Here is a 27,774-nt window from a genome sequence, read left to right as displayed (position 1 = left end):
TATATCAAACTGTCTAACACCTTATTTAAACTCATATTGGTCTATAAACAAAAGAATATCTGTTTTGAGCTTTAAAACCATTCCATGCTTTCTAAGCAACAAGCCTACACTTATAATCAACAGCCATCATCCTACTTTGGGGACATCCAAAAGGATTCAACACTAAGAGATAGATTATACAATGAAATTGAAATGATAATCCGAGACCATGTAAATGACAACATCATAATCACGAGCGATTATAATGCCAAAATAGGAACAAGGAAAGACAACAACGAAACATGCCTTGGTGTTTATTCCAAAGGACTGCGTAATGAAAATGGCCAGTATCTTAATTATATTTCTGTGTGCATAAGTTATTCATATGTAATAGTGCCTTTAAACACCCATCCTGACATATTACTACATGGCAAGGAACGTGGAAAAATTCTGATGCCAAGATTATCAATATGCACAATCAGATAGACTTTATCATAATTTCGGACCATTACAAACGCATTCTCAATGATTCACGAACATATGCAGGAACGAAGATCTCCACAGACCATAGGCTCTTAGTTTCAAAGGTCAGACCAACAGAAAATGAAAACAAGCCAAGGCATAAGTATTACAAAAAAATACAAAATAGAAAATCGATCAAAGACTTCAGCAGTCTAAGAGATGACCTAGTCAAAGAAAATTTCAAAACCAAACTCGCTTCAAATCTTTCGTCAAAGAATTTAAAAGATGCCTCTAACCCAGCTGAAATTCAACAACATCTTGTCCAAAGTGTGCTGATGAGAGAAGTAGTACACAAAAACAAGATTACTGTCCAATACTGCATGACTTATCACAGCAGAAAAAACAACTGAGACTTGACATCAACAGCTGCTCAAATACGGATGCGAAGTACAAAATGAAGAGACAAAGAAATGAAATCATGCATAAAAATAAATCTCAATCAATAGATAATCACAAAAAGAAAATAGATGTTATTGTGACAGAAATAAATAGTACGAGTGACAGTATGAAAATGTTCAAAGCGGTGAATACAATCAAACGACAAAAAAATACATAATAGACTTATAATCAAAGATAAATGTAATAAGATCTTATGTAATGATAAAGAAATTATAAACATTATAAGCGTGTACCAAGAAGTGGAACTAAAATGTCTTGACGACGAAGGCATGCAAATACTAGCTGATATATAATAAGATATTTAAGACAAAACAAGTTCTCAATCTTGGAAGTGGAAAACTCATTCTGCTAAACAAATAAAATAAAAAGAAAGGCCCTTTAGAAAATTTACGACCAATCGTTTTATTATCCACACTAAGAAAAGTTTTAAGCACAATCACGCTCAACAGAATTAGAGAAAAGGTAGAGGAATATCTTTCACCTTCACAAAGTGGGTTTAGAAGAGTTAGAAGCATTGCAGACATAATATGGGCCCATTGATGGCTGAAAGCCAGAACGGAGAAAAATAAGGAAGAATTTACCATACTTGGAATCGATATGAGTTCAGCTTTCGACACTATATGCAGAACCAATTTGTTATTAATCCTTGACTCATTCTTGGACAAAGATCACATGAAGCTCATAAGATACCTATTATCAAATAATACATTACAATTTGAATCCGGCAGAGAATTAACAACAATATCAACCTCAATTGGATCCCCTCAAGGAGACAGCTTGAGTCCAATTCTATTCACGATATACCTCGAATTGGCCATGAAAGATCTAAGACCAAAATTACCACCAATAAAGAAGATCACTCGTGAATTGATTTACGCAGACGATACAGACCTAATCTTTGAATCAGAACATCAAGCGAAAATGTACTTGCCAATAATATGAACTACCCTAGAAGCATGGAGTCTTAAAGTAAATCAATCCAAAACAGAATATACAAAAATCAACAGAAATTTAAATGAATGGAAAAGTGTACGTAAACTAGGCAATTTGGTCAACGAAAATAAAGACATCAGAAAATGAAAACAGCTGGCCACCAATGCATTGAACCAACTCCAAAATTTAGGGAATAGAAATAACTTAATCAGTGAGAATAAACGATTACAGATTTACGAGGCACTAATTATTCCGATATTGACATATAATTGTGGAACCTGGGGCCTCACAAAAAAGAACTTAGAAAGTCTCGATTCATACCATCGCAAACATTACGTCGCGTAATCGGAATCTATTGGCCAGAGACAATTACAAATACTGATCTCTATGACAAAACCAGGGTCCAATGCCTGAGTACAATAATAAAAGAACAGCGATGGAGGCTATTTGATCACATCTTACGTCGAGAAGATAACATCCAGCCCAAACTGACAGAATATTTCCTTCATGGCAACTAATATGTAGGGAGACCACTAACATCAATAGTAACTACCCTGAACCAGGACCTCTCTACATATCAGAAATTTCTGGATTCAGATGAGGCTGACTTAATCCCTGAAGAACTAAGAAATACTGCAGTGCCCTCCGTACTAAAGTCACAACAAGATCTTGACAGCCTCAAAACTCTGGCCCGGGACCGTGATCAATGGAAACAATTAACAACATGGATGGAGAGAGCAGCTATACAGTAGAACCTCCCGATTACGACACCTCCGAATAGCGACAACCTCCTGATAACGACATTGACCCGTGGTCCCGATTTTTTTTCTATTTAAGAACAGTAAAAAAAACCTCCAAATAACGACGCACTTTTTGATAAAACCTCCGAATAACGACATCATTTTGGCGATTTTCGACAGTTTTCGTAGATATCTGATACTAAAAATACAGAGTATGAGTACTCAACGTTTATAAAAACGATTCCTGCTTGAACCAATGAGAACGCAGCTTTTGAAACCAATGAGAACGCAGCTTTTTTTGACGAATCTTGGCTGATATGCATTAATAAAAACCAAGGTATAAATGTAAGTGTAAGCAAGTAAACACGAAATCTTGGAAAATGTGATATTATGTGGTGATACAAGTAGTAGTAGTAGTAGTAATAATAATAGTAGTAGCAGTATAGTAGTAGCAGTAGTTGTAGTAGTAGTACTTGTAGTGTTTTTGTGGGAGGAGGAGGAATTTTATCTAACTCGCAGCGTCCGAATTACCTGTTTCTGTTTGTTTTAAAGGGGTTTACAGCGCTTGTGACACATCTATGTCATATCAGCGCCAGTAAAAAGGAAGAAAATTGGATAGTAAAAAACCTTCTAGATTTACAATTGAAATGACATAAGAAAAAGTAAGACAAAGGGGAATGGTTTAAATAGGGAACAGATGTAGATTCCAGGAGCACACAATCAGTGTACTCAGTTCAGATCACCTAAAAGTCTCATCCAGACACACGCACAAGAACCCTCTAAGAGGAATACACTACAATCTTTTGTCTGTTTTGTCAATGTTAATAAAAACTGGTCCCGCGGGCCTTACCACGCCCACTTTGTCCGCCATCTTGGAAAGCTCTAAATAACGACACCTCCGGATAACGACATAAAAACTCGGTCCCGTGGCATGTCGTTATCGGGAGGTTCCACTGTACTTATCGACCATGACTGAATCACACAATTCTCAGCAAACGTCATTCGGACTGCTGCTGCTGCTACTACTACTACTACTACTACTACTACTACTACTGCTACTGCTACTACTACTACTACTACTACTACTACTACTACTACTACTACTACTACTACTACTACTACTACTACTACTACTACTACTACTACTACTACTACTACTACTACTACTACTAAGGAAAAGTCGTATATTTATGCATATCAGTCCTTAGCCTTCAGTACATCACCAAAGGTAGCAAAATGAACATGAACTTAAAAGACTTCATTTTTCTCCCCTTCTATTTCAACAGTATGACAAACTTTCCATTTGTTATATGATTGCATGAAACGAAATCACCAAAAGTATTTCAACAAAACACTTTTCATAGCCCAGTTTGGCAGGCCATAACATGACATGAAAACGATTTTTTAAAAAACAAATAAAGAAAGGGGCATTCTAAATTTGATGACACAAAGTGAATGTTTCGTATTGGCAGATGCACAACAGAGTTTTAAACCCATCTTTCTATACCGTGAAAACGATTACTGTAAATGTCTTTTTTTTTAGATATATGCTAGAATTTTATGCTGCATCCCACTTTCATGAATATCAGCCATAGATAATTCTTCAGTAAGTTGGCATTCCTCCACCTAGGATAATTTGTGAATTCCCAAATGACACGTTTTCAGACATAAATTACAGGAGATTGACTGGATTGCATTTCTCTGTATGACTTTTTCCTCTGGTCTACATCAGAGACATTGTTTATTCAGCTCCCACACTTGATGTTGGAATACTTACGATGAAAAAAAGAGCTGTTATTGAATCCATCAGCCCACAAAAGCTACATAAGTCAAGGATAAAACTCGAAAATAGGTCACATTTGTTTGTAAGTAGCCAATGCAACCATACTGAGGCACATTGAGTAGAAGATGATGGTAAACAACATGGAAACCAATTATGCATTCATAGGTCCATGTTTAGAGTTTATCGTTAAATGTTAAAGATATTAAACAGGGAAAGACTTTCTGGACACTCTCTATTTTGTCAAGATCTTGATAGGCGAAGAAGATAAATGAAGTCTCTTTTTTCTACACCTTTTCCTGATTTTGTGTCATCCATTAGATTACTTTAATTTCATAATAATTTAATTATCATGTGTGTCCCAATCTCAACGATTCATTTGTTAGCAAGTTTTATGCATTATTTAAAAATTGTATAATGATTTAAAAAGAAAATTATTCACTTTATTTTCTTTATTTTAAAATCCACTAAAATGATATTCATAGTTACTATTATACTGATGTGGGCGATACAAAGTTAATTCCTTGTGAGAAGCTATTTACACATATTTGCTCATTGCACTCATGTGTAAAATGAGTACCTGGCTTGTAACAGCGTTTTCTTTGTCTAAAAAGTAGCACCTTACAAGTGTTATTCCACGTTCCTCATGTTATTTGTTGCTGTTGACTTGGGACCATTGTAAAGCAATTTAAACAAATTTGAATGGATATTTCGCTTTATAAAAACTCACGTTTATTGGGTTTTTTTAAAATTGAAAATATTAGATTGTATAAGTCATTGATTCATGTATTCATTTGACATGTTGAAGACTGCCGTTGTCCAGTATGGCCCTTCCGCTCTAAGCATTGAAATGTATGATGGTGGTCAGCACCATGACCTGAAGACAGAGATCCAAGTTAAAGGAATATGTACCACTAGGGTAAGGATACATGTCAAGTAATTAAACATTCAATTTGAACCTTGAGCTGAAATCAGTTTGTATAATATCCTTTCCCATCATTTGAATATTTTTATTGATTATTTTTCTGATCTTTTTTTTTTTTCTATTTTGCTATGGATCCTTTGTAAAGCGCTTTGAGCATGTTTAGTGGAAATTGCACCATTTAAATGCTCTAGTTCTTTTTTTTTTACTTTTGACTCTAAATTCAATTGTAATCTTATAAATGCAACCTGATATTGAACTGATTTGAGTCCGGATGTCACACAGATCTTAACATGCAAAATTTATAATTGAAAAGAAAATATTATAACTATATATTATCTATCAATGATAAGTATTATAGTTCTAAGTCACTTTCATCATCACTATCCTTCACTTATTGTTTAAAGATGTTTCGCATAATATTTTATACAATCCTCTAGGATTCCTTGGCAGTATGGAATGGCAAGCGAGTAATTATTTATGAATACTCTCCTGACAAATCTATGATAAAAGCAGCTGGTAAGTGTGAAACTTCAAGATATTTTTTTCTTTATTGTTGGCCTCACAGCTAGAAAAACTTTATTCCTTACTACATTTCAACCAAGCTGTGTCTTTCAGATCTGGTTGAAAAAACTTTGCGATAGAACAGCATCCTATATAAAGGTTAGCAAGCAATTCTCACCGCCTGCTCAATACTGCAGAAAGCAGGATAAACGAGGCTCTATGGACCTCATTATTTAAAAGAACTTTCCGAATAAGCCTATTATATGGATATAATAGCTTTTAGTCGCCAATCATATATGATGAGAATGTATCAGCATAAAATTGCATCGACTTTTTTAATATATTAAACTTCCTCGGAAGCCTGACTTATTCCTCTGTGCTTTTCCACTGATACATAGTGAGTATTTATTATTTATTTTTTAAATTTATTTTTTGGTTCAAAATCATGCTTAATTACACATTTTATAATAATTATTTTAAAAATTGTTTTTGACTTTAACTTTTATATAATTAAAATCGATTATTGTAGACCATAAACATCCTACCTTATAATATGATGGAAATAATGGCTCTCATTTGTGTTTTTTTCAAGAAACCAAAAGAAAAAAAAAAGCAAACCAACAAAACTGAACAACACCCCCTTCCAAACAAAAACAATTAAACCAAAAACAAAAAAAAACAACAAAAAAGTAACATAACAATTAAAAAAAACAAAAACAAAATGAAGCAATTAAAAAAAAACAACAAACTCTTACTCCCCAAAACTCGAAATTATTTATACCCTCATACTGCCTCATATGTGTCAATTTGTTTCTCGAATGCTTTGTGTGGGCCAGAATATTGGTTATATGTATATTGATAAACATTAATACAAATTATATACTTGAATTGTTATCTTTATTAATAAGCACTTCTTTTAAGATTTATTGCATGCGTTTTTAAAAGATTTAATGGATTCATTTTAGATATGATATTAAGTTGTAAAAGACAAATTAAGTAACATTACAGCACATCATTAACTAATTAAATAATTAATTGATTCATTCATTCCTTCATTCATTAAATCATTCATTCATTCAATCATTCACTCATTGGATAAAAAGAGGACCTTTATGAAAGTAATCTCACCAATTCTCGTTAAAAAAAAGACGCATGCATTCCATAGTGAACATTTCATTACCAACCAATGCCATAAATATATTACCAAAATGTGTACCAACAATGCACCCAGACACCGTTCTTGCAAACACTCAGCAAGTGCTATGAGTAAAAGGCATCTTAGACTCTGAGATGAAGTTAAAGGATATGAATGACCCATCTCGAGATACACATTGGTATCGTTTTAATGTATTGTTCAATCACAACAATATTTTTGCTTTTTATGCTTTAACATTATGGCATACTTTAATATCAGTTTTTCATTGGTGTAAAAAGAATGTTTGATATCACTTTCCACAGGTACTTTTGCAACTGATGCAATGATCATTGTGTTATATGAGCAAAATGTTTATACCATAGAACAGGGCAAAGTTCAAGTTAGAACATTCCAGGTAATGTAGATTCTAGCTGGAAATAGACATAAGGATTAATGTATGGTACTTCTAATTTTATTTTGGCATCAAAATATATTTTTCTATATTATCACTAACTACCTTCATATGGCATGTCAGAAAGCAGATGTCAAATTGTGAATTTAAAGTGTCAGAGGTATGAATTCTTTTCTATTTAAAGTACTTTATTCGTTTTCCTTAAAGAAAGAAATCTAACTTGTGTTTTAATATTTTACTAAATAAATAATAACAGTCAAATAGAATGGAAGCTTCGATTTAATTTAACAGCGTCTCTCTCTCATCTCTCATTCAATTTGCGGCGCTGCACTGCGGTGACACCTGGGTTATTCCAGTCTTCCCTTGGAATAGACCCTAGAGACAAATTTCCCCATGGGATGGATAAAGGGAATTTTATTTATTTGATTCGTATTTTGTGTTTCATTCATCATGTTTTGTAGACAGAAGCATCCATTCCATTTAAATATTGCTATTTATTTCGTCGAGCTTCAAGCAGCAGATTTGCATTATATTTTTACTATAAATTAAATTTTCAGCACCTATTACCCCCCCCCCCCCCCCCCCCCCCAAATAAAAAATTACCCTTTGCATATTTGCAATTTACGACATTGAAGACTTTTTCAATTCATTTTGAACTTATCCTTGAATTTCAATTATTTTGTTCTTGTTGTGGGTTTTTTTTTCAAAGTACACTACATATCAATATGAGCATTGAAGAAATTTAAGATAAACATTATTCAAGGAGACAAACCACAAGTAAAGGTTACTGTGAATGGTATAAATTTTATCAAAAATCCAAATTATTTTACGAAAATAAGCGAAGCTTTGAATGTCAAAATTTATCCAAGTTAGTCTCTGGAAGTTTTGTATACTTCTTGTTTTTATTTTCTCCCAATGCTTTCTTCATTGTATTTTCTAATAGTATATTTTAAACTATTTCCAGGGCACAGTTAAACAATTAATGACATTTGCAGAACCAGAAGGTCGTCCTGTGAGTCTGGATGTGTGTGGCAATTACCTTGTGGTGGCGACGGATGTTGGAATTTTACGAGTATATGACCTCTCAAGGAGGTGAGGGAAGATTGTCGAGAGGAGAAAAATTTGTCTTTGAAAACAATGCAGGTTTTGAATTTTGGCATAAACAATAATTGAATGTACTAAGGCTACAGACTTTCAGATTGTAATACTTGCAATAGAAGCCAACTTGAATTGATTGAACCAGTGAAGGATAATTCAACACGAGTGATACAAATAAGTATTCATTTCTTTAAGGTTTTCCTAATTGGAAAGTATAGGTTTATTGAAATCTTTATGAAGAATGGAAAAAAAATATGATTTTATTGTCAGTTACGAATTAATTACCTATCTTAAATTCCTTTGGCGATATGTAGATAAAGACAAACGACAATTTGCCATTTATCAAAATTACCCATACCCATATTTTATATAAATTACTTCATTTTCAATTCTTTAAAGCTGTTGATAATTAATGCTTATTTGATTCACTCCTCAAATTATCTATCATTACATATTGAATTGTGTATATTTTTTATAATTAATACAATCATAAAAATGGGTATAGTCTTTGAAGATACAGTTTAATTTATATTTTAAGAAAACTGTAGGATAAATGGATTTTATACTATCCACATCAAAACTAGGTCTGAATTTCTACTACTGTATAGAATTTAGGTAAAAAAATATATAATTTTAAAACATCAACACTATGTTAGTTTAATTCACTCAACAACGCTTGATAAAACAAGATAATTGTTTTTTATTGTTTAACTTTTCTTCTTTTTGTTGAAACGGATATTGAATCATTGAAAAAAAAAAATCCCCAAAAAACCGTTCATTTATTTTATTTCATTTATAAAGACTATTGTTATTTAATTCTACATACTAATACAACAATTGTATTTTCAGTTGGCTTTAAACTTTTATTATTTTCAGGGAAGCTAAAGCACACAGTAACCCTAAGAATATTTCAGACTTGATTCCGGGCTTTGGGCATATAATAAGTGCTAAAGTAAACAACGCTGGTAATAGAGTCAGCATTCAAGTAATGAATGTAAGTATACGACTTGGCCCTGACAATTGCAATAGTGGCGTCATGTAAGGAGTACCTCTGCTCATCCTATGCTGCTTTGTAGTCTTGTGGTATAAAGCTGGCTTCTGACCTGTGGATCCCTGGTTCGAATTATAGGAAAGGTTCTTTAATGTGTCAAATGAGTATCTAGTCAGTAACAGCCTTGTCTCTGTTTTTAAAAAATTGATAGTGCCTTATACGTCTTATGTCTTATCTTTTATATTGTGTTTTACTGTTGGCTGTGGAACAATTGTAAAAACAATTGTAACTTGGGGGCAGCAGAGCACAGTGGTATGGTCTTTGCTTCATACCTGAAAGGTGCTGTGTGGCCTTGAGCAAGTCACCTCATCCTAGTTCATTTTGCAGAGCTGTATTATGGCTGAAAACTGAGTTTTAAAAAAATTGAGCTTTTTTTTTATAGCGTAATATCCACTTAACGTGCTCAAAGCGCTTTACAAGGGGTCCCTGGCCAACAGCAACACTTAACATGTAGGACAGGACATGACACCTGTTAAGCGATATTATAATTTTTTCGGACAGAGACAACACTGTTAACGGCTGGGTACTCATTTTACACCCGAGTAAAGTGAGAGAATGTGAGTAAAGAGCCTTTTCCAAGGACTCAACTATGTGCCAAGCGAGGCTCGAACCCAGGACCTTCCGATCTGAAAGCAAGTGCCATGCCACAAGACCACATAGCCGCAGTTATTCCGGTCTTCCCTTGGAATAGTAGAAAATTTTATATAGATGGTATATGCATGACTAGGTCAAGCAAACATGATCAGTAACTGGATGTTTGACAGAGATTGCATAACTCATTGGCATTGTATCCTTGGGTCCAGCATTTGGATAAGGCATCTCACACAAATTGACCCACTCGACAAGGGTTTGAATTAATTCTTGTCTGCTTCCTTGTCCAGTTTTTGTAAGAGCTAGGGGGAAAAGGGGATGGTGTGATGTGAGAGTAAATTTTATGAGATAGCGCTATGAGGCACATTTAGCATGGTATAAAATAAAAAAGCCCTTAATGGAAATATTTATTTTTACAAATTTATCGTATATCATGCTGCTTTGATTACAGTAATAATAATAATAATAATAATAATAATGAAATTTATTTATATTGCGCCCACTCCTCTATACAATAAAGCTCTAGGAGCATAGTAATAAGAATACTATTTAGTATTATTAGATTTATATATGAATAAATGTACAAATATATATATTTTTAAAAAGAATATCAATAGCCAATTTCATCATTTTTAGTCATCTTTCCATAAACAATAAGGAAATATTCATTCAAATAACGCAGGAGTATTAGTTGTAGTAACTGTATAGTAGTAGTAGTAGTCCTTCAGAACCATTAGACCCATAGAGCCAGAGTTCATCCCAGTTTCTATAGCATGAAATGAACAATAGCAATCGCTTGCTACCCTTTGGATAAAATGCTAGTCTATCGTACAAATAATACTGGAACCATTGGTTAAATGGGAATTTTAAACAAAAAATTACTCATGTTTTTTAAGGCCATAGAGGCTTAATTTTCCTCCTATTGGAGTTAAGTAATTAAAAATATATAATCATGTTTTCATTTACCAAAATATTTTTAATGTTTTATTTTTCTATCCTCATAAAATTATTGTAGCCATAAGATAACAACATTGGTTTGGTCATTGTTAACTTTTTTAATGCAATTGAATTAGAAAATAGCTGAAAATTGCTAACTAAAGCTTTACCTTACAGTCATTCATACTGAGTGTTTATTGTTTGTTTTTGTTTTTAGGTGTTTAACGGTGCTTTCGACACTATTTAGGTCATTTAAGCGCCCGTTTCTGTTTTTTATCAATTTTTATCGGCCTTGAGGGGCCATAGCTGCTCAATCTGTACTGTTGTAATAAAATTTTTATAAAATCATAGTAGTTACATGTTTCTTATTTAAAAGTATTTATTTACAATTTCTGCAGGAGTTCACATTCCTGCAGATACTTTAAAATTGTAAGCGGATCGACCTTATTTGTTCTAACTCTGTACATTCCGTTATTCGATCAAAATTGGACTACGCATCTTTCATATACGGCTCTGCAAAACCAACCTACTTAGGCATGCTGGACCCAATTCATCATCAGGGACTGCGCTTGGCACTCGGGGCTTTCCGCACTTCTCCAGTGGCAAGCCTTTATGCTGGCTCTCCAGTATGTTACTAAGGTCACATCGCTGCACAACAACCCAGCACACAAACACGTACACTGCATGGATAGGACACTAGAAGAAAAACTGAGTGTTTAAATGAGTTTGGATTAACCAGGTCTGTCTGTATTATTCTCATGAGTTCCTGAGCCAACAGTAATTAACAGACATTTAACAATTTTTTGTTTTGCAGCAAGAGGGCAAGCCAGATCCTAAAATGTACTTCTGGGATATGGAGGTGGATACTGTGGTCTACTTCAACTTTGAGACAGGGAGAGGGGAGCAAGACGATTATCAGTCATCACAGGAATCTCAGGATGGCGATGATAACAATGATACCAATGCTGCTGAAAGGTAAACATATTTAGATATGAGCATCAACAGTCTGACTCAATTGATAGGAAGAAGGGAAGAAACCAGAATTTCATGCCACACTCATTTCTTTTTATATTTAATTTACATGAGAGAGAGAGAGAGAGAGAGAGAGAGAGAGAGAGAGAGAGAGAGAGAGAGAGAGAGAGAGAGAGAGAGAGAGAGAGAGAGAGAGAGAGAGAGAGATGAGAGAGAGAGAGAGAGAGAGAGAGAGAGAGAGAGAGAGAGAAAGAGAGAGAGAGAGATAGAGAGAGAGAGAGAGAGAGAGAGAGAGAGAGAGAGAGAGAGAGAGAGAGAGAGTCTTTAGTTGTTTTTGATATCATTACGTAAGAAATGTTGTAAAAAATTAGTATTCTAGACTTAGAGAATTGTTTACAATTCTTCATTCTTTTCTGTTTGAGCTAGATGGTATCCTATCCTGCGGTGCCTTCCTGCAAATCAAATTCCACCATAAGGTTGTCTTAACATATTTGCTCTGTAAAACCAATTTGATGCTATTTGACAACCTTGAACAGGAAATAATCAATTGTCGAATCTTCAATAAAGAATACTGTGTAATCTCTACAAAGCGCATCAACGTTAATAAGCATACCCCCCCCCCCCCCCCAATATCTATAAAGCGCATCAACGCTAATAAGCATACCCCCCCTCCCCCCCAAGACCTCAATCCTATTTATCTCTTCTTTTAAAATGCAAATTAAAATAAGGTACACACTTTCTCAGCTCTCCCCTCATGAATTGTGCTGTACCTACTGCGTGTAGACAATTGATAATAGTATCAACACTACCCACCACTGCACACCTGGTGACACAGCATTAGTATTGTTTGTCTATACCAGAAGATAAAGGTAACAACTCATTGTCAAGTGTGCATCTTACCTGCTTAATCCTCATCGAGCCATGTGGCACATAAGGCATTTACCATTTCTGTCTTTGGGTCTGCCTCTTTGTCTTTTGCATAGTTCCTTAGCCGTCCAGCACAGTGAAGTTCTTGGCAAAGCAGTTGCCTCTTTTCTGGCATCACCAAGTACAACGTAGTGCAAATGCACAGGGTTCCCTTCCTTTTGTTTTTACTTGATAAAGTTAAGGTTATAAGCTGGTTTCAGTTCAATGTTCAGTTTCTCTTTGACTCAATTTGACTCAATTTTTTCACCGCACAGTGCGCTTAATAAAGATAAAATAGTATTTAGAATATTATGTTTCCAACGATGGAGTGTGAGATTAATGCAATATGAAGGATGATTAATGTAAGATTGTACTTGGGTTTCCTTGATTGTTACAATTCATGTTTTTCTTCCTCAGCGATGTCAAATTTGTTTCATATAACAAAATCATTCTGATTTATTTTGTTCGTTTACCATCCTTTATCAGGAGCAAAACCCAGGCAGCACGAGACATTGCTGGCCGATGGCCTGTTTCTCATCATTGGGATCCATCAGAGCCAAAGCTATTTGTCTGTGAGGCTTGGATTTTATCCAATGCTGTTGACCAAAACCAGAAAAGTCGACACACGTTAACCAAAATTATTGAGGAGGGTCCTGTAAGTTGCAAAAGTGTTTGGTTTTCAATATTGTTGATTTATTTGCAAACATATAGTAGCAATGAAACATATTTCCATATTTCTATGAACTTTTTAAAACCTATTAATTTTTTAATGGAAATAAAAATAATCAAGATGAAGAAATATGGAGTAAAACAGATAATATTCTAATAACCTCAAAGTTTAGCAACTGCTTGATAGTTAGACAAAAAATAGCAAAGACTTAACAAGATCTTTATTTGTGTCCACTAACCATTCACTTCTAGGTAACCATTCAGTTCTTAAAAAGTCATGAGGTCAAATGTGAAATAAATGCTACACTTTAAAAACACAATTAATGTTAAAGGTTTATGGCAAACATGCGAAAGAAACCCAACAAATCTTAGGTTTCTTTGATAATTACTTGTCCTTGGCAACAATATCAAATAATTTTGTCATGTATGAAATGGGCAAGGATATATATACCATGAAATTGGATTTGATTTTAATGATAAACCCAGAGTAGATAAACATGAATTTATCCTTTTTTTGGTTAGAAAACCCACTAAGGATCATTTCTTATAGTAAAAATTTATTACTTGGTCATTAATTGTCATCTATTTCAGGTGGAAGTAATGATAATCTCTTTGTTTTGTACCCCTGAGAATGGAGTATTGATTCAAGACAGTTTCTCCATGCCTGACATTTACAGTCGACTTATGGGAGTAGAAGTGCCCTATTACTGCTTCACAAGAAAAGTAGGTTCATTTGTGCATCAATTAATCAGTTTATTTAATTGTTCTCAATGTCTCAAACCCTTAACATCGTGACTCATCCTCATCCTTAAAATATTATGAGACATTGCACACAATTACCGCTTCCACAATGGAAAAGTCTATCATTCTTCTCTAGTGTTGATGTTCTGCCGCTGAAAGCCCACTTTCATTTCCAAACGGTATCAATTATTGACCATAGCCACGACCAGCATGGTTAGTTCAAATCTTTAGATTGACACATTAACTGCAACAGTATTTATGTATATTTATTCATCTTTGTATTTTTATTTTTATCATTCAGGGAGAGCAAAATCAAGAGGATTCTCAAAAGCAAGAAAACGTCAATAAAGTTCCAAGTTATGGTCCCAAATTGGTTGCGAGGAAAATCATGAGAGACTTTGTAGGACTGGAAGACAGTGATAAATCTACCAGGGATGCTATGATGAATTTTAGCTTTTTCCTTACTGTGGGAAACATGGACGAGGCATTCAAGGCTATTAAACTTATTAAAAGGTAACTGACTAGTAAACTTAAGTCAAAAGAAGGAGCAAAAGAGTCTAACTCTATGTATTGTATAAGATTAATAAGAAATGGAGAAAATTGTCTTGGAAGTTTATGTCAAAGGAGAAATGTATTGAATAATACCGTGACAATTTTTTATTGTAAGTCTTTGCATTTCCAAAATTGTATTCCCAATATTATGATATTCAAAATTCTGTAAGATTTCCTCTATAACTCATAGTGATAATGGTAATATACACTCACATAATGGCTTTTTGATAGAGGTTTTCTTTTGTTTTGTTTTTTGTTTTTCTGATATTTTTATTCTTCTTGTTTTTTCAATATTATCTTCTGGTGTAAAAATCAACTCCATATGATACCCCATATGTGAATAGAATCTTTAATAAAACAGTAGAACTATGATTCAGCAATATAAATATGTATATACCAGTTAAGGGGCGTGATTACTCTTTCTAAGAAGAGCACTTGGTGATAAAATGAAATCGAATCCCTTCCTCAGTGAATCAGTATGGGAAAATATGGCCAAAATGTGTGTTAAGAGTCGTCGGCTGGATGTGGCCAGTGTGTGCTTGGGTAACATGGGCCATGCCAGAGGAGCTAAGGCACTGAGAGAAGCTTTGAAAGAACCGGAACTTGATGCAAGAGTGGCTGAGTTAGCCATTCAATTAGGACTCTATGTAAGTAAATATATGACCTACTTTGTCAATCTGGTATTATGTCGGAATGGATTCGGTGAAGAAAACTGAGTTTAAAGTCAGAATGACTTGAATTAGGAAGTTTAATTTTTTTTAAATAAAAAAAAAGTCACTGTCCTCAATGAAGTCATTTATTTTTACCCAAATTTATTAGTTAAACTAAAAATTAAATGCATGCAATCCTGGCATAATACCGTTTTGAGACGATTGGTTTGTATATTTAATTGTAATAATGTAATACTTTGTACTCCTAATTTACAAGGGTTCTCAATTTTTCACAGATTTGCAGAAAATCATCGTTTACTGTTCAGCTGTTGTGACTGTGGAAAAAATCAGTTTTTTTTTTATTTTTGGGATAATTTAGCAGTTCCTATGAGGAATGCAATTTTCTTCTTTTGTAGTGTTAAGTTGTCAATACAAGCATTTCTTTCCCTCTACAATTATCTCAACAATTTTGAAGTTGATTATATTTGTCCTTTTATTTTTATTATCTGCAGGAAGATGCTGAGAGATTATTAAAAAACTGCAAACGTTATGACTTATTGAATGCATTTTACCAAAACCGAGGAGAATGGCAAAAGGCCCTTGAGACAGCAGAAATGTATGATCGCATTCATTTGAGAACTACTTTTTATAGTTATGCCCGCCACTTGGAGGAATTGGGTGATACTCAAGCTGCCATTCCAAATTATGAAAAATCAGAGACTCATCGTTTTGAAGTCCCTCGAATGTTGGCAGAAGATCCTGATCAGTTGGAGGAATATATCAGCAAAAGTAAAGATAAGTAAGTTATGCATAATCAAATAACGGGTTTACATATAGACTAGGATTATATGTGTACAAAAGAAATCACGTTATGATCATTCACCTTTTGATAATCACCATTTACTTTATTATTCAAAGAGCATTTGCGTGGTTTCTGATAATTTATTCGGAATATGCATAACTGAGTTGATTTGCATTTAATACTGATCAGCCAGATTACTGACTTGGAACTGATTTTTCTAATCTGATATCAATATTCAGACCTGCTTTGCATAAGTTTGGAGGGTGACAGAAGATGCTTACTGATGTGCTGCCATTTAGTAGAGGGTCTGTCCTTCCTCACCCCACATGAAGCAGCGTTTATGCAGTGCCATGTCTAAGTCTGTTTAAGACTCTTCACTATGTGGAATTCCTTTCTCAAAACTATAAAAGTGTACAGAAGTCATAATTTATTATTCTTTAAAAAGAAAACAAATCTTGATGTGCTTTAATTTCCCCATGCGTTTATCTGAGTTGCTTCACGGCGATAATGAATTAAAAAAAAAGAATGAAAGTAATTAACTGAAGACATCTTATGATAATTTGAAATTTCCTAAAAAATGTTCAATACCTAAACAGACCGTAATTTCAGAAACTAATATGTACTCAATCTTATACTAGGATGGTGTAGCAAATATAACAGTTTTGTTTACCCAGCATAAGAAACTTTGTCAGTAGTATCCAATGAGCTTTTTAAAATCTTTTTCTAGAACATTGAGACGATGGTGGGCCCAATTCATGGAGAGCACAGGCGACATGGACACTGCTATACAGTACTATGAAACAGCTCAAGACTTTTTCTCTTTGGTTAGAGTGTACTGCTATTGCAGTAACATGGAAAAGGTACGTTACACTAATCTGATGAAGATGTGAAAGTGTTGAAATAGCACAGTGCATCATCGTGTCATCTTACTTCTTGTTGAGGTTTTTAAACAAAAAAATTACCTTGACACATTGTCCTAATCAATAATGAATCATTTTCCCCTTTTTTCTTTTATGTATTCTTTATTACTTGTTTGATAAATGAGAAATCCATCACCATATTCTGTGAATTTTATTTAAGCTAACACTGTTCTCAGACAACAGCTTCTACCTGTAACCTACTCTATAGATGAATTTAGGAAGTAGAGCATAATTTATCCTTATTTCATCTCATTCCGTGATACTAAAACTTCTAATCTAAAATGGAACATGCATCTTACATATATTGAATAGAGTAAACAAGATTCAATCCTCATTCAAGGCAACAACAGCAGTGCAGTGCAGAGCTGTGCAATTTCTTATCAACTCAGTTAACTTATCCGTCAATTATGTAAAATGGTATTCTGCCATTTCTCATTTGAAGCGAATACAACTTGATATTACAACTGCAAGCGAAAGTATTACAATTTCTATTTCAATCGAAAAAAAAATCAGATATGCTTCCTGAAGCTGTCAATCCAAAAGAGAATGAATGTCGAGATAAATAAAGCTTTAATAAAATAACGATTAAAACACTAGTTTTGGGTGTCCCCTTTATCAAAACAAATACTTTTACATTAAAACTGGGACAAATGGGTGATAACAGTAAAAATGTATAGTGGAGGAAAGGATAGTGAGGTTTACAATTATCCAGATTTAATTGTTAACATTTACATTTCTTCAATTCAAAACATGAACTAGAACTTGAAATGTTATCTTATTTTTGTAATAAGATATTGAAGAAAACTGGTTTACCTTCCTAATCAGGCTGCTGAGATTTGTAATGAAACTGGAGACAAGGCTGCTTGCTACTATCTAGCCAGACAGTATGAAAATCAGGATCAGATTAAAGAAGCTGTTCATTTCTTCCAAAGGGCCCAGGCCTATGGCAGTGCTATCCGACTTTGTAAGGTAAGGGAATGTCACTGATAGATTCAAAGATACCACAGATTAGACTCAAGGTGGCCAAGGCAATTCACATATTTCTTTGGCTTAGGCTGTTTGGACTAAAGTCTGAATAGTCTTCCATGGCAGTATAGTTTTTTGTTTTTTTTTGTTTTATAAAAAATGTTTTAATTGAAATTTAAAAATAAAATTGATGCAAATAAAAACTACAATAATTGTACAGTAACTGTCAGCAGGTAGTCTAAACCCGCTTTAATTGACGAGAAAGACAAACTCATAGATATCAATTGGAAATCCAGTTAAAAATTAAAAAGAAATGAGTTAAAGATCTTAATAATAACAATAGTCAGTCAAAGTAACTGTGGTCGAAAGGAAAAGCTTTTCTAACAACATTACACGATGCCCAAATAAAACCAGGACAAAAAAATAAATATATGTTCTGATAGTGTTTGACAGGTAACAATCTTTCTACAGTCCAAAGTAGAGGTTTGAGCTGAGTCATTTTGATATGGGCAAAACAGAATTTCTTTTGAACTCTTTTTCTATTTCTATATCAGTTCCATCCTCTGCATATTGTCCGCACTGTGCCCTCACCCCAATGTGTTTGAGCACGCACATGGGAGTTTGAGTTCGAATAGCCACTGGAGACCATCAGACTTGAGTCCGAATTGCCACTTTGTATTTCTTCCTCATCAAACCATTATCTAAATTTCATATCGTAATTTCTATAGGTAGACCTGATGTCTTTTATGTGCACTCTCAATTTTATTTTTTAAAAGCAACTGTGCTCATAGTTAAGACCACAGCTTGATTTTTTGTTGTTGAGTGTGGGACTGGAAGGGCAGTTGCTAGGCAGGAGTGACATCGCGCTTTTTGTCCCTATTACTCCCGTATTTATTTATTTATTTATTTATTTATTTATTTATTTATTTATTTATTTATTTATTTATTTATTTATTTATTTATTTATTTATTTATTTCTGAATTAAAATTTATTTGACTATATTTTTTATATGGACACCTTATAGAGCAGTAAAGTTAGGTGCCCCAAACGTAAACAAAGGTCGAGAAGCACGTGGCAAACCACATGTTCCTGTCTTGACAGCTCACGTTCCAATGTAAATAATAGAAAAAAATAACCTTTAAAATTTGGCTGTTAGGTGGCAAAAGAAACACATATTCATAAATACTCGATCATGCTTCAAATAATGTCTAGATATGGATATTTTATGGAACAAAAGGTAAAATTTTCTAAATTTTATCAAAAGTTACAGTCTATCTATTTTTAGACCAGAGCAAATTATTGCGCTGGTGTGAACAAAACGAGAATTATTCGGAGCCTGATTTTCATAATAATTTAGCCTTATATTATTATTTCTGCAACTGTTAGATTTTATGTAAACATATTTTCAATACTGAAAGTGCATTGCCTACAACTCAAACTACAAAATTGGGAGACCTATATTGTGCGTAAATTATTCCGGTCCCTAACGGAAATCACTAGCAACTTGTTATTGTTTACGTTTGGGGCACCTAACTTTACTGCTCTATAATACTTGGTTTGAATGTTCAATGTGATTAAACTGTTTTCAATAAGTTATTTCAAATATTGAATTGTAATAGAAGAGTAAAGGAAGGTGCCCCATATGTAAACAATAACATTTGACGTCAAACGTGACCCAGATTTTTTTTATAAATGACCCGAACTATGCTGCAGTTGACCTTTAGTAATGTCATGCGCATCCAACCAACTTTTTGTTTACATGTTGCTAAGGCAGCAAACTGAAGCTGGTCGTGAATAAATTCCAGCTGTTTACTCCGAGCCTGAGATAGCTAGGGAGGCCACGATCATATTATTTATAGCCCAAATGCTCCTTTTATTTTGTAGGAAAACCATAATCATGGTTCCCCCTCTTCCCGTAAACAAAACCATATCTATGTTCAGGGAAACTAAGATTGTTGCTTGTTTTTGGTTAAGGTGGACCGTACTTTTTTTTTTTTTTTTACAGCGTATCAAATGATCAAAGTCAAAGCATACGGTCAATGCAATGAAGAGAGTAAATTCGAATCTATCTCCTATCTCTTCGCTCAGATGACCATTTTGAACAGAAGACTACTACTACGTACTTCTACTATAACTGCACTACCACTACTGTATTATAACCACTGATACCACAAAACTAGACTGAACTAACGGACCGTATGGCTCAGCGTACGGTTTTCGTCTTGTCACAAAAGTCGAGCAATGCCAATGCTAAGTGTGATCAGTAATAGGATGGATGACTAATCGTGAAAAATTGTGGTCCCCGCGTTGTTTCCCTGGCTAAGGCACTTTACCGCTTACCCCACTCGATTGAATGAGTATCTGGCTACAGAAATGACGGTAGTGACAGGTTTAGTACACAAGGGTCGCTTAACAGGCTGTATGACAAAGAAATATGGTTCCATACGGCTTGTTGAAGTGGGGGGGGGGGGGGGGGGGGATAAATATGAAACATTGTGAAGCGCATTGCTCACGGCTATCTGAATCTGTTGAAATGCGCTGTATAAATATTCATATTTATGTACTTGGTCCAACTGTTACTATTTCTACTACTAGACCTCTACTACTAATATCATTATTAATAACAATAATAATAATAATAATAATAATAATAATAATAATAATAATAATAATAATAGTTATTATTATTGTTGTTGTCAATATCATCGTTTAATGGTAAAAGTGTTAAAGATACTTGCAAAATGTTGGTGTTGTGTGTGTTGTAGCAATCGGCCTCCAGCGACGCAACTCTGTCTACAAGAGACGCACAAGACCGTGGCACTAAACATCCCTGGCATGCATTTAGTCATACAACATGAAAGCAACATTCAGGGTAGCGTTAACTACATCAAAGTCAAAGACAAATCAATAGTGACATACAACCAGGACATGACAGTAAGTGAGGTGGAAATTCTCAGAATTGAAGGCAGACACTTCAATGTGATATCTGTCAACAAACCTCCACCAACGCCATTCAAGTGGCCAGTTACATCCACCACTAGTGAGAAACCAATGATTGTGATAGGTGACTTTAACAGCCACAGCACCAAATGGGGATACAATGAGAACAACGAAGATGTAGATACTGTTGAGGAATGGGCTGACCAATATAATCTGACACTCTTCTATGACGCATGAATCATCCTTTTCAAGCGCTCGCTGGAGAACAGGTTACAACCCAGACCCTGCATTTGTGTCTTCCAGCCATGTCAAAAACTGTCGGCAACCCCATACCAAAATCACAATCCGGACCAATCGCCATTGAGGTAGGATCAGTCATCTCTACGAGAACAAACAAATTACATGAACTGTGTTCGTGGACCTGGCAGCTGCCTATGACACAGTAAATCACAGGAAACTGCTCCTAAAGGTTGCAAGGGTAACTCGTAACACAAAAATAGTTGCAATAATAAAATCCCTTATGTCAAACCATCACTTTTTTGTGGAAATGGATGGGAAGAAAAGCAGATCACAAAAGAACGGACTCCCTCAAGGATCGGTAATTGCACCTATCCTTTTCAACGTTTATACCAATGACCAACCTCAGTTCGAGAACATCCAGGGGTTTCTATATGCTGATGATCTGTGTCTCGCGTCCCAGGCCTCTGATTTCAAGACCATTGAGGAGAGACTAACGGATGTCCTGGAGCCACTCTCTGAGCCCACATTTAAAGAACTCACAAAATGCTAACCCAGGAAAAACTCAAGAGTGTGCTTTCCATATAAAGAGCCGCCAAGTCTAAAGAAAACAGGAAACTGAACATCTCCTGGAATGGGGACATATTGGAGAACAACACATTCCCCGTGTACCTCGGTGTTACCGTAAACCGCACAATGTCCTTTTCTCAGAACGCAAAGAAAACAAAAGCAAAGGTGGCCAAAAGAAACAACTTCCTAAGAAAAGAGAAGAAAAACTTACACGGGGAGCAGATCAGAAAACAGTCAGGACAACCATACTAGCCCTCTGCTATTCAACAGCCGAAAAGGTCTCACCAGTCTGAGTAAGATCCTGCCATGTCAAAATAACACCTGCCGGATCATTAGAGTAACTTGAAACCGACTGCAGTTCCAGTCCTCCATCGGCTGGCTGGCATTGCACCTCCCCACATTCGAAGAGCCACTGCTTCCAAAGCCCAGAAATATAAACAGAAAATGGACCCAAGGCACCCCCAACATGACCACAGCCCAATAAAAAGTAGACTGAAGTCGAGAAAGAGCTTCATGACGGAAGAAAGCATCAACCCTGACCATGCAGCTGTATACAGGATTTCCACACAGAGTGGGACAATCATGCAAATGAAGCTGTTGGAGATCCGAGAGAAGAACTGTCCTACGGAACCGAGCTCCCCAGGAATGAATTGGTAACACTGAACACAGCACGGGCAAAACTTGTGAGAACAACTGGTGGCATGAAAAAGTGGGGGCTGGCTGAGACTAGCTTGTGTACATGTGAATGCCCAGAGCAGACATCCTTAGAGAATGCCAGGATGGGCTCAGCTGCACTGACCATGACCTAAGAGTCTGCTCCCCAATGCTGTGGAGTGAGTTTGGTGTTGGTGCGACAAGCTATGATGATGATGACTTGCAAAATTAATAAGTCTTACACCTGGCAACATATAAAAAAAAAAGTAAGATGACAAAGATTAAGATTAGAATGTTAGGATGATGATCTTTTTAATATCAAAATACTTTTGTAACCCGGCATTGCTAACTTTCATGTGTAACCCAGAATGAAAAGTTATTACAAAAGACGAATGCAAGATATTTAGATAAATTGCTAGTCTATCATTGTGGTAGACGTAAATGTATTAAACTTACATATCCAATAACCTGTAGGTTAACAGAGAAGGAAGGGCGCACAAGTTCATTGTAATTTGAAATTGAGGAGTTGGAGTTGGAACAAAGTTGATTTGCATTGAGTCAGAATTCAATCAAGTCTTAGATTGAAGAAAAAAGCCCAAAGAATCTTTCTTTAAAACAAGAAACAAAAAAAAAAAACCCCAAAAAACCTACAGCGTGCACCAGAATGAATAAAACAGGACAGTCTTTAAACTGCATCAATGGAAATCACATCTTGCATACAAGACCTCTAGTGCTATTGTGAGGACTGGTTCTCAGTCTCACCCGTCCTGCCGTATCTGAGGGCCATAACACAACTTGTGAAATCGAAATAAATTAAAAGCAGATTATAAATTTATATCACTTTTATTGTCATTTCATTCATATTCATGTTATTCAAACTGAAAATCATTTTTAAAATATAGATAAGATGTTTCTCCATTATAAAGGTATGCTTGTATTCTCATCCTGTGAAAGAGAAAGAAAAAAAATAAAGAAAATTGATAATTATTACTGAAACTGTGTAGTTCCATTTTTTTAAATCTGTGATTTAAGAGCCTTAGCAAAAGCTTTGATTAAGAAAGGTTCTGATATGCAACATCACATGGTCCCATCTATCAAATTCTACTACCATTACAAATCAGCTACATAAATAGATTCATCAGTACTCTTATCTTGTTGATAAATTAAATTATAAATATAGAAAAGGATATAATAAACTTTTAAAAATAATTAGAAAGTTAAATGGTAGACAAGATAAAGAGATATTTGCCTATTTCTTTTTAAATTTCTTATTCATAACCAAGGAAGCAGGTTTCTTTTGCTATATTCTTCTTGACTTCCCTATGTAAATGTTTCTTTCGAGTGTATAACAAGCTCACAGGGCATTTGTATAAAGAAACAGGAGCCAATACCATTAAAATGGAGATACCACTGCCAAAAATTACAACGGATAGAAATGCATTGGTTTTAACGTGTATTAGACGCTGTCATTAGAAAAAAGTTTTTTAAAATCTTTACAAACTACAGTAAGCTGCTTTTAAAATTAAGAAACGCTCGAAAGCAAAATATGGTCCTGTTCTCTCAATCACCGCTCTCTAGTCTCTAGATTATACTTGGTAGGTCAATAAAGCTGAGAGGTTTTATGAAGAATATAGAATAAAAACATTAATTCCATTAAAAAAACATAGAAGGGTCCATAATGATATATGAGGAACTCTATAAGATACAGTAACAAATGAAAGCCATTTTGATAATCTTGAAGGATATGACTCAATGATGATGATGATGATAATAATAATAATAATGATACTTCTTCCTGAATATAAATTGTTTAATTCCCATGGTATAGGCAGGCCAATGCTTCCAGAACAATTAAAGGAATGCAGAGACTCATTCTTGTTGTAATGTTATTTAGATCTGAAAAAAAAAGATAAGCATGGCATCCTAAACCATTTTCCCATGGTCCCATAAAAAGCAATATCATCTCACACAAAATCATAAAGTAAAATTCATATGGACCAACCAATGAATAAAAGTTATAATTATCTTATTTTATCAATTATTATCATTGGATTTATTTAACTTTATATTTATTATTATTAATTAAATGCCAATTTGAAATTAAGATAGCAATGTTTGAATGAATAACTGGATCTAACTCTACAAGTAAAATGTAAATGTGCAACTTATTCAGAGTTCATCAAGCACTTGTTACAGTCTGTTGCTTCATGTTACAGGAAAAACTCCAGTTCCATGAGCCTTATGACTCTAAAGGACCAATTATTTCAAAGTAAGATGAAATACCATTTATTGTTTAAAGAAAGTTATCAAGCACTATTTAAGGTCTGTTGCTTCATGTTACAGAAACAGGAATAACTCCAGTTCCATGAGCCTTATTACTCTAAAGAACCACTTATTTCAATGTAAGAAGAAATACCATTCAATGTTGAATATATAGACATGACCTATTTCTTAATGGTTTGCTTATATTCAATAAAAACATTAGAAAACATAATGGACCTGGAACTCAGATACCACTAGGTTGTTAAAACTAAAACCGTTGTGTCAGGTCTAATTTTATCAGAGATTTATGATCATGAAGGCAAGATTACATAACCAATGTCGATTAGCTTTTAAAAAATGGGCTTTTATTTACCTTCTGGTGAACTCATTTGATCAGTATTTCCTGTATTTAACTTTTTGATCACATAAGAAAAGTCTAATAAACATTGAATATTTTTTAATGCCTCTAGATTTCACTTTAAAGTCAAATAAAATATCTGATCACAAATAAAATTTTTGATAATTCGATCAATAGAGAGAGCTTTTCAAAATTGTTGGCTTATCATTCCTCAGGCAAAATTTAGATAAGACATCATGTCACATATCATGGTGTTTCCTATGAATTACAAAATCCTAAAAAGCTTCTTCTTCATAAAAAAACGTATGAAATAAAATTAGGTAATCTAAAGTAATCAGAGAGGTTTAGTTTTCATTTCAATCCAAGGTAAATCCGTAAAGAGTTGTGGGACCAGGCCCCACTTGATCATTACCCCCAAAATAGATTGAACTAACAGGGATGTGTATAGATAGTATGCAGATGACGTCACTCAGGCCTTTGTTATTGTTTTTGCCATCCGCGTTTGTGAGTTGTTCTCACTAAACTGTATTAACCAGACTATAAAAGTTCATGGTTACACAGAGTTTGTGTGTTGGTCCGTTATACTTCCGGATGGCAATGTTGTGAACTCCTTGGCCAACCGCATTCTATCTATAAGTATAAAACTGTAACAAAACCCCACGACCCCCCACAACACTCATACAAAAACTTAAACACAGTTTTTTTCATTTTCATTCCTCTTGAGCCAAGGGAAACTCGTTGCTCATTTTAGCTGCACAGATTCATTCAATCGCTCTCCCCCCCCCCCCCCCCCTTTTTTTTTTAAATCTTTTTTTTTTTTTGGAGCGAGTCTATTCTTTTATCCTTTTTTGTTTGGCCTTGTTCCGTTTCTGAGCATGAATTTCTTAAAATTGTTTTTATTTTTTTTTTAAATAAAAAAATATTGTTTTTTTTTTTCCTCTATCGGTCTGGGAATAACCAATTTTCGTTATTGGCAGACCCTGTCTGGGAATAATCATAGCGACGACGAAAATATCAGACCGCACTCCCTGCATTTTACAATTGTATGTTTTCTTTCACAGAGCTACCGACCAAATAAGGCGAAACGGCTTGGAAGATCCAAAACGTCATACATGTAGTTTGACACCTGCCAAATATCAAAGATGCGAGAAGGGGTTGAGTGGGACATTTTCTTTTCCCAGACATTCTCATTTTTTCACCCCTTCCTCCCTCTCTGCCATTCCTTATCCCATCGACTCTCAGCAAAAACAATAACAACAAGTCTTATGTGGCAAAAACGGCTACCAACTTAAATCCCTCAAACAACACAAGATATTGAAAATCGGTGGCAGAGACCCTTTGTCTTGTTCCTTTTCCAGTTCCAGTCATGAATAGATAATGAGAGAATGAAGACTGTTTCGAAATCTATTATTATTATCAGGTCAGGAAAGAGCGAGAGTCAATAAAATATGACAAGCGGTGAAAGCTACGCGCCACGAAAGATGAGGATTTAAAAAAAACAACTTTTGTTGAGATTTCAACTACTGAGGAGGGGGGTGTCTGCTCTTTTTTTTGTTCCTTTCTGTTTTGTTTTTCGGTCAAGTTATGACTGACGCTGACACTGACACACGTTCTAGACTGTAAACGTTACCCATAAAATGTCATAAATTACGAAAAGTGTGTTCTCTCACAGAGTAGTATTCGAATCACTCACTGAATGAGCATGAAGCAGACATGAGTGAAGGAAACGTAAACTCTGTAAGTGAGAATCGGCGAGTGAAGCTGTACTGTAACTGTAACTGTAATTTGTAATGACTGACAGCAGTCAAATTGCGAAGTGAAATGAAAACAAATAAACAAAGCATTCTAAAATTATGCCGGTGAGACATCCAAAGTTAAATACCCGAACGCTATTATGGATTAACATTGAACTAAATCGTTTCCTTCTCTCAAAACCAATCGATACAAATTACAAACTCAAACACTGAAATTGGCATCTTACCTTTGCATGAGTTGGACTGCCATTCTTTTCTGGTGATTAGGAACTTTAGCAGCCGGACAACGTTGCGCACAAAACAGGTCTCCCGTTTTTGTCGTTCAAATTGTAGATAATACTCAGTCAGTTAAAAACAAATACGTACAAATAAAATAGTTATTTATTTAAATTCTTTGTATATGGCTAAATTATTCCGAAAACCAGATTTCAAATAGTTCTTGTTTTGTTCACACAAGCGCATTGATTTTGGAGAATGAGATTGACCGTGGTCTAAAAATAGACCGACAGTAATTTTTGATAAATTTTACGATTTGTTTAATAAAAAATCAATATTAGATATTATTTGACGCGTGATCGAGTATTTATGAATATGTGTTTCTTTTGCCACATAACAGCCAAATTTTAAAGGTTATTTTTTTCTATAATTTACATTGGAACGTGAGCTGTCAAGACAGGAACATGTGGTCTGCCACGTGCTTCTAGACCTTGTTTACGTTTGGGGCACCTTCCTTTACTGTTCTATAGTTAATTCTTAAATTGTATGAATATAAAGGGAGATGTTTTTGTAAGAAAAGTGCTATATTATTATGGATACTA

At 34.6% G+C, this 27,774-nt stretch overlaps 1 protein-coding gene across 2 annotated transcripts in view; it reads left to right on the top strand.

Annotated features, from left to right (window-relative positions):
- The window catches only part of LOC144972929 (intraflagellar transport protein 140 homolog), a 53,297-nt gene that overhangs the window by 15,301 nt on the left and 10,222 nt on the right, over positions 1 to 27,774 (top strand). For both annotated transcript variants that reach the window (XM_078914755.1, XM_078914756.1), the window contains exons 11-23: positions 5,162 to 5,272; positions 5,716 to 5,794; positions 7,238 to 7,329; positions 8,291 to 8,418; positions 9,301 to 9,418; positions 11,817 to 11,977; positions 13,367 to 13,535; positions 14,141 to 14,272; positions 14,592 to 14,803; positions 15,312 to 15,489; positions 16,005 to 16,291; positions 17,022 to 17,154; positions 18,040 to 18,183. In XM_078914755.1, the coding sequence (XP_078770881.1) occupies positions 5,162 to 5,272; positions 5,716 to 5,794; positions 7,238 to 7,329; positions 8,291 to 8,418; positions 9,301 to 9,418; positions 11,817 to 11,977; positions 13,367 to 13,535; positions 14,141 to 14,272; positions 14,592 to 14,803; positions 15,312 to 15,489; positions 16,005 to 16,291; positions 17,022 to 17,154; positions 18,040 to 18,183 (1,944 nt within the window). The remainder of the gene's footprint in view (positions 1 to 5,161; positions 5,273 to 5,715; positions 5,795 to 7,237; positions 7,330 to 8,290; positions 8,419 to 9,300; positions 9,419 to 11,816; positions 11,978 to 13,366; positions 13,536 to 14,140; positions 14,273 to 14,591; positions 14,804 to 15,311; positions 15,490 to 16,004; positions 16,292 to 17,021; positions 17,155 to 18,039; positions 18,184 to 27,774) is intronic.

The sequence above is a fragment of the Berghia stephanieae genome, chromosome 5 (assembly GCF_034508935.2).
Source record: "Berghia stephanieae isolate SIO BIC M18660-M18661 chromosome 5, UCSD_Bste_1.3, whole genome shotgun sequence".
Classification (NCBI taxonomy): Eukaryota; Metazoa; Mollusca; class Gastropoda; order Nudibranchia; family Aeolidiidae; genus Berghia; species Berghia stephanieae.
The sequence above is the reverse complement of the archived record's forward strand: the minus strand, read 5'-3'. Positions and strand labels throughout refer to the sequence as shown.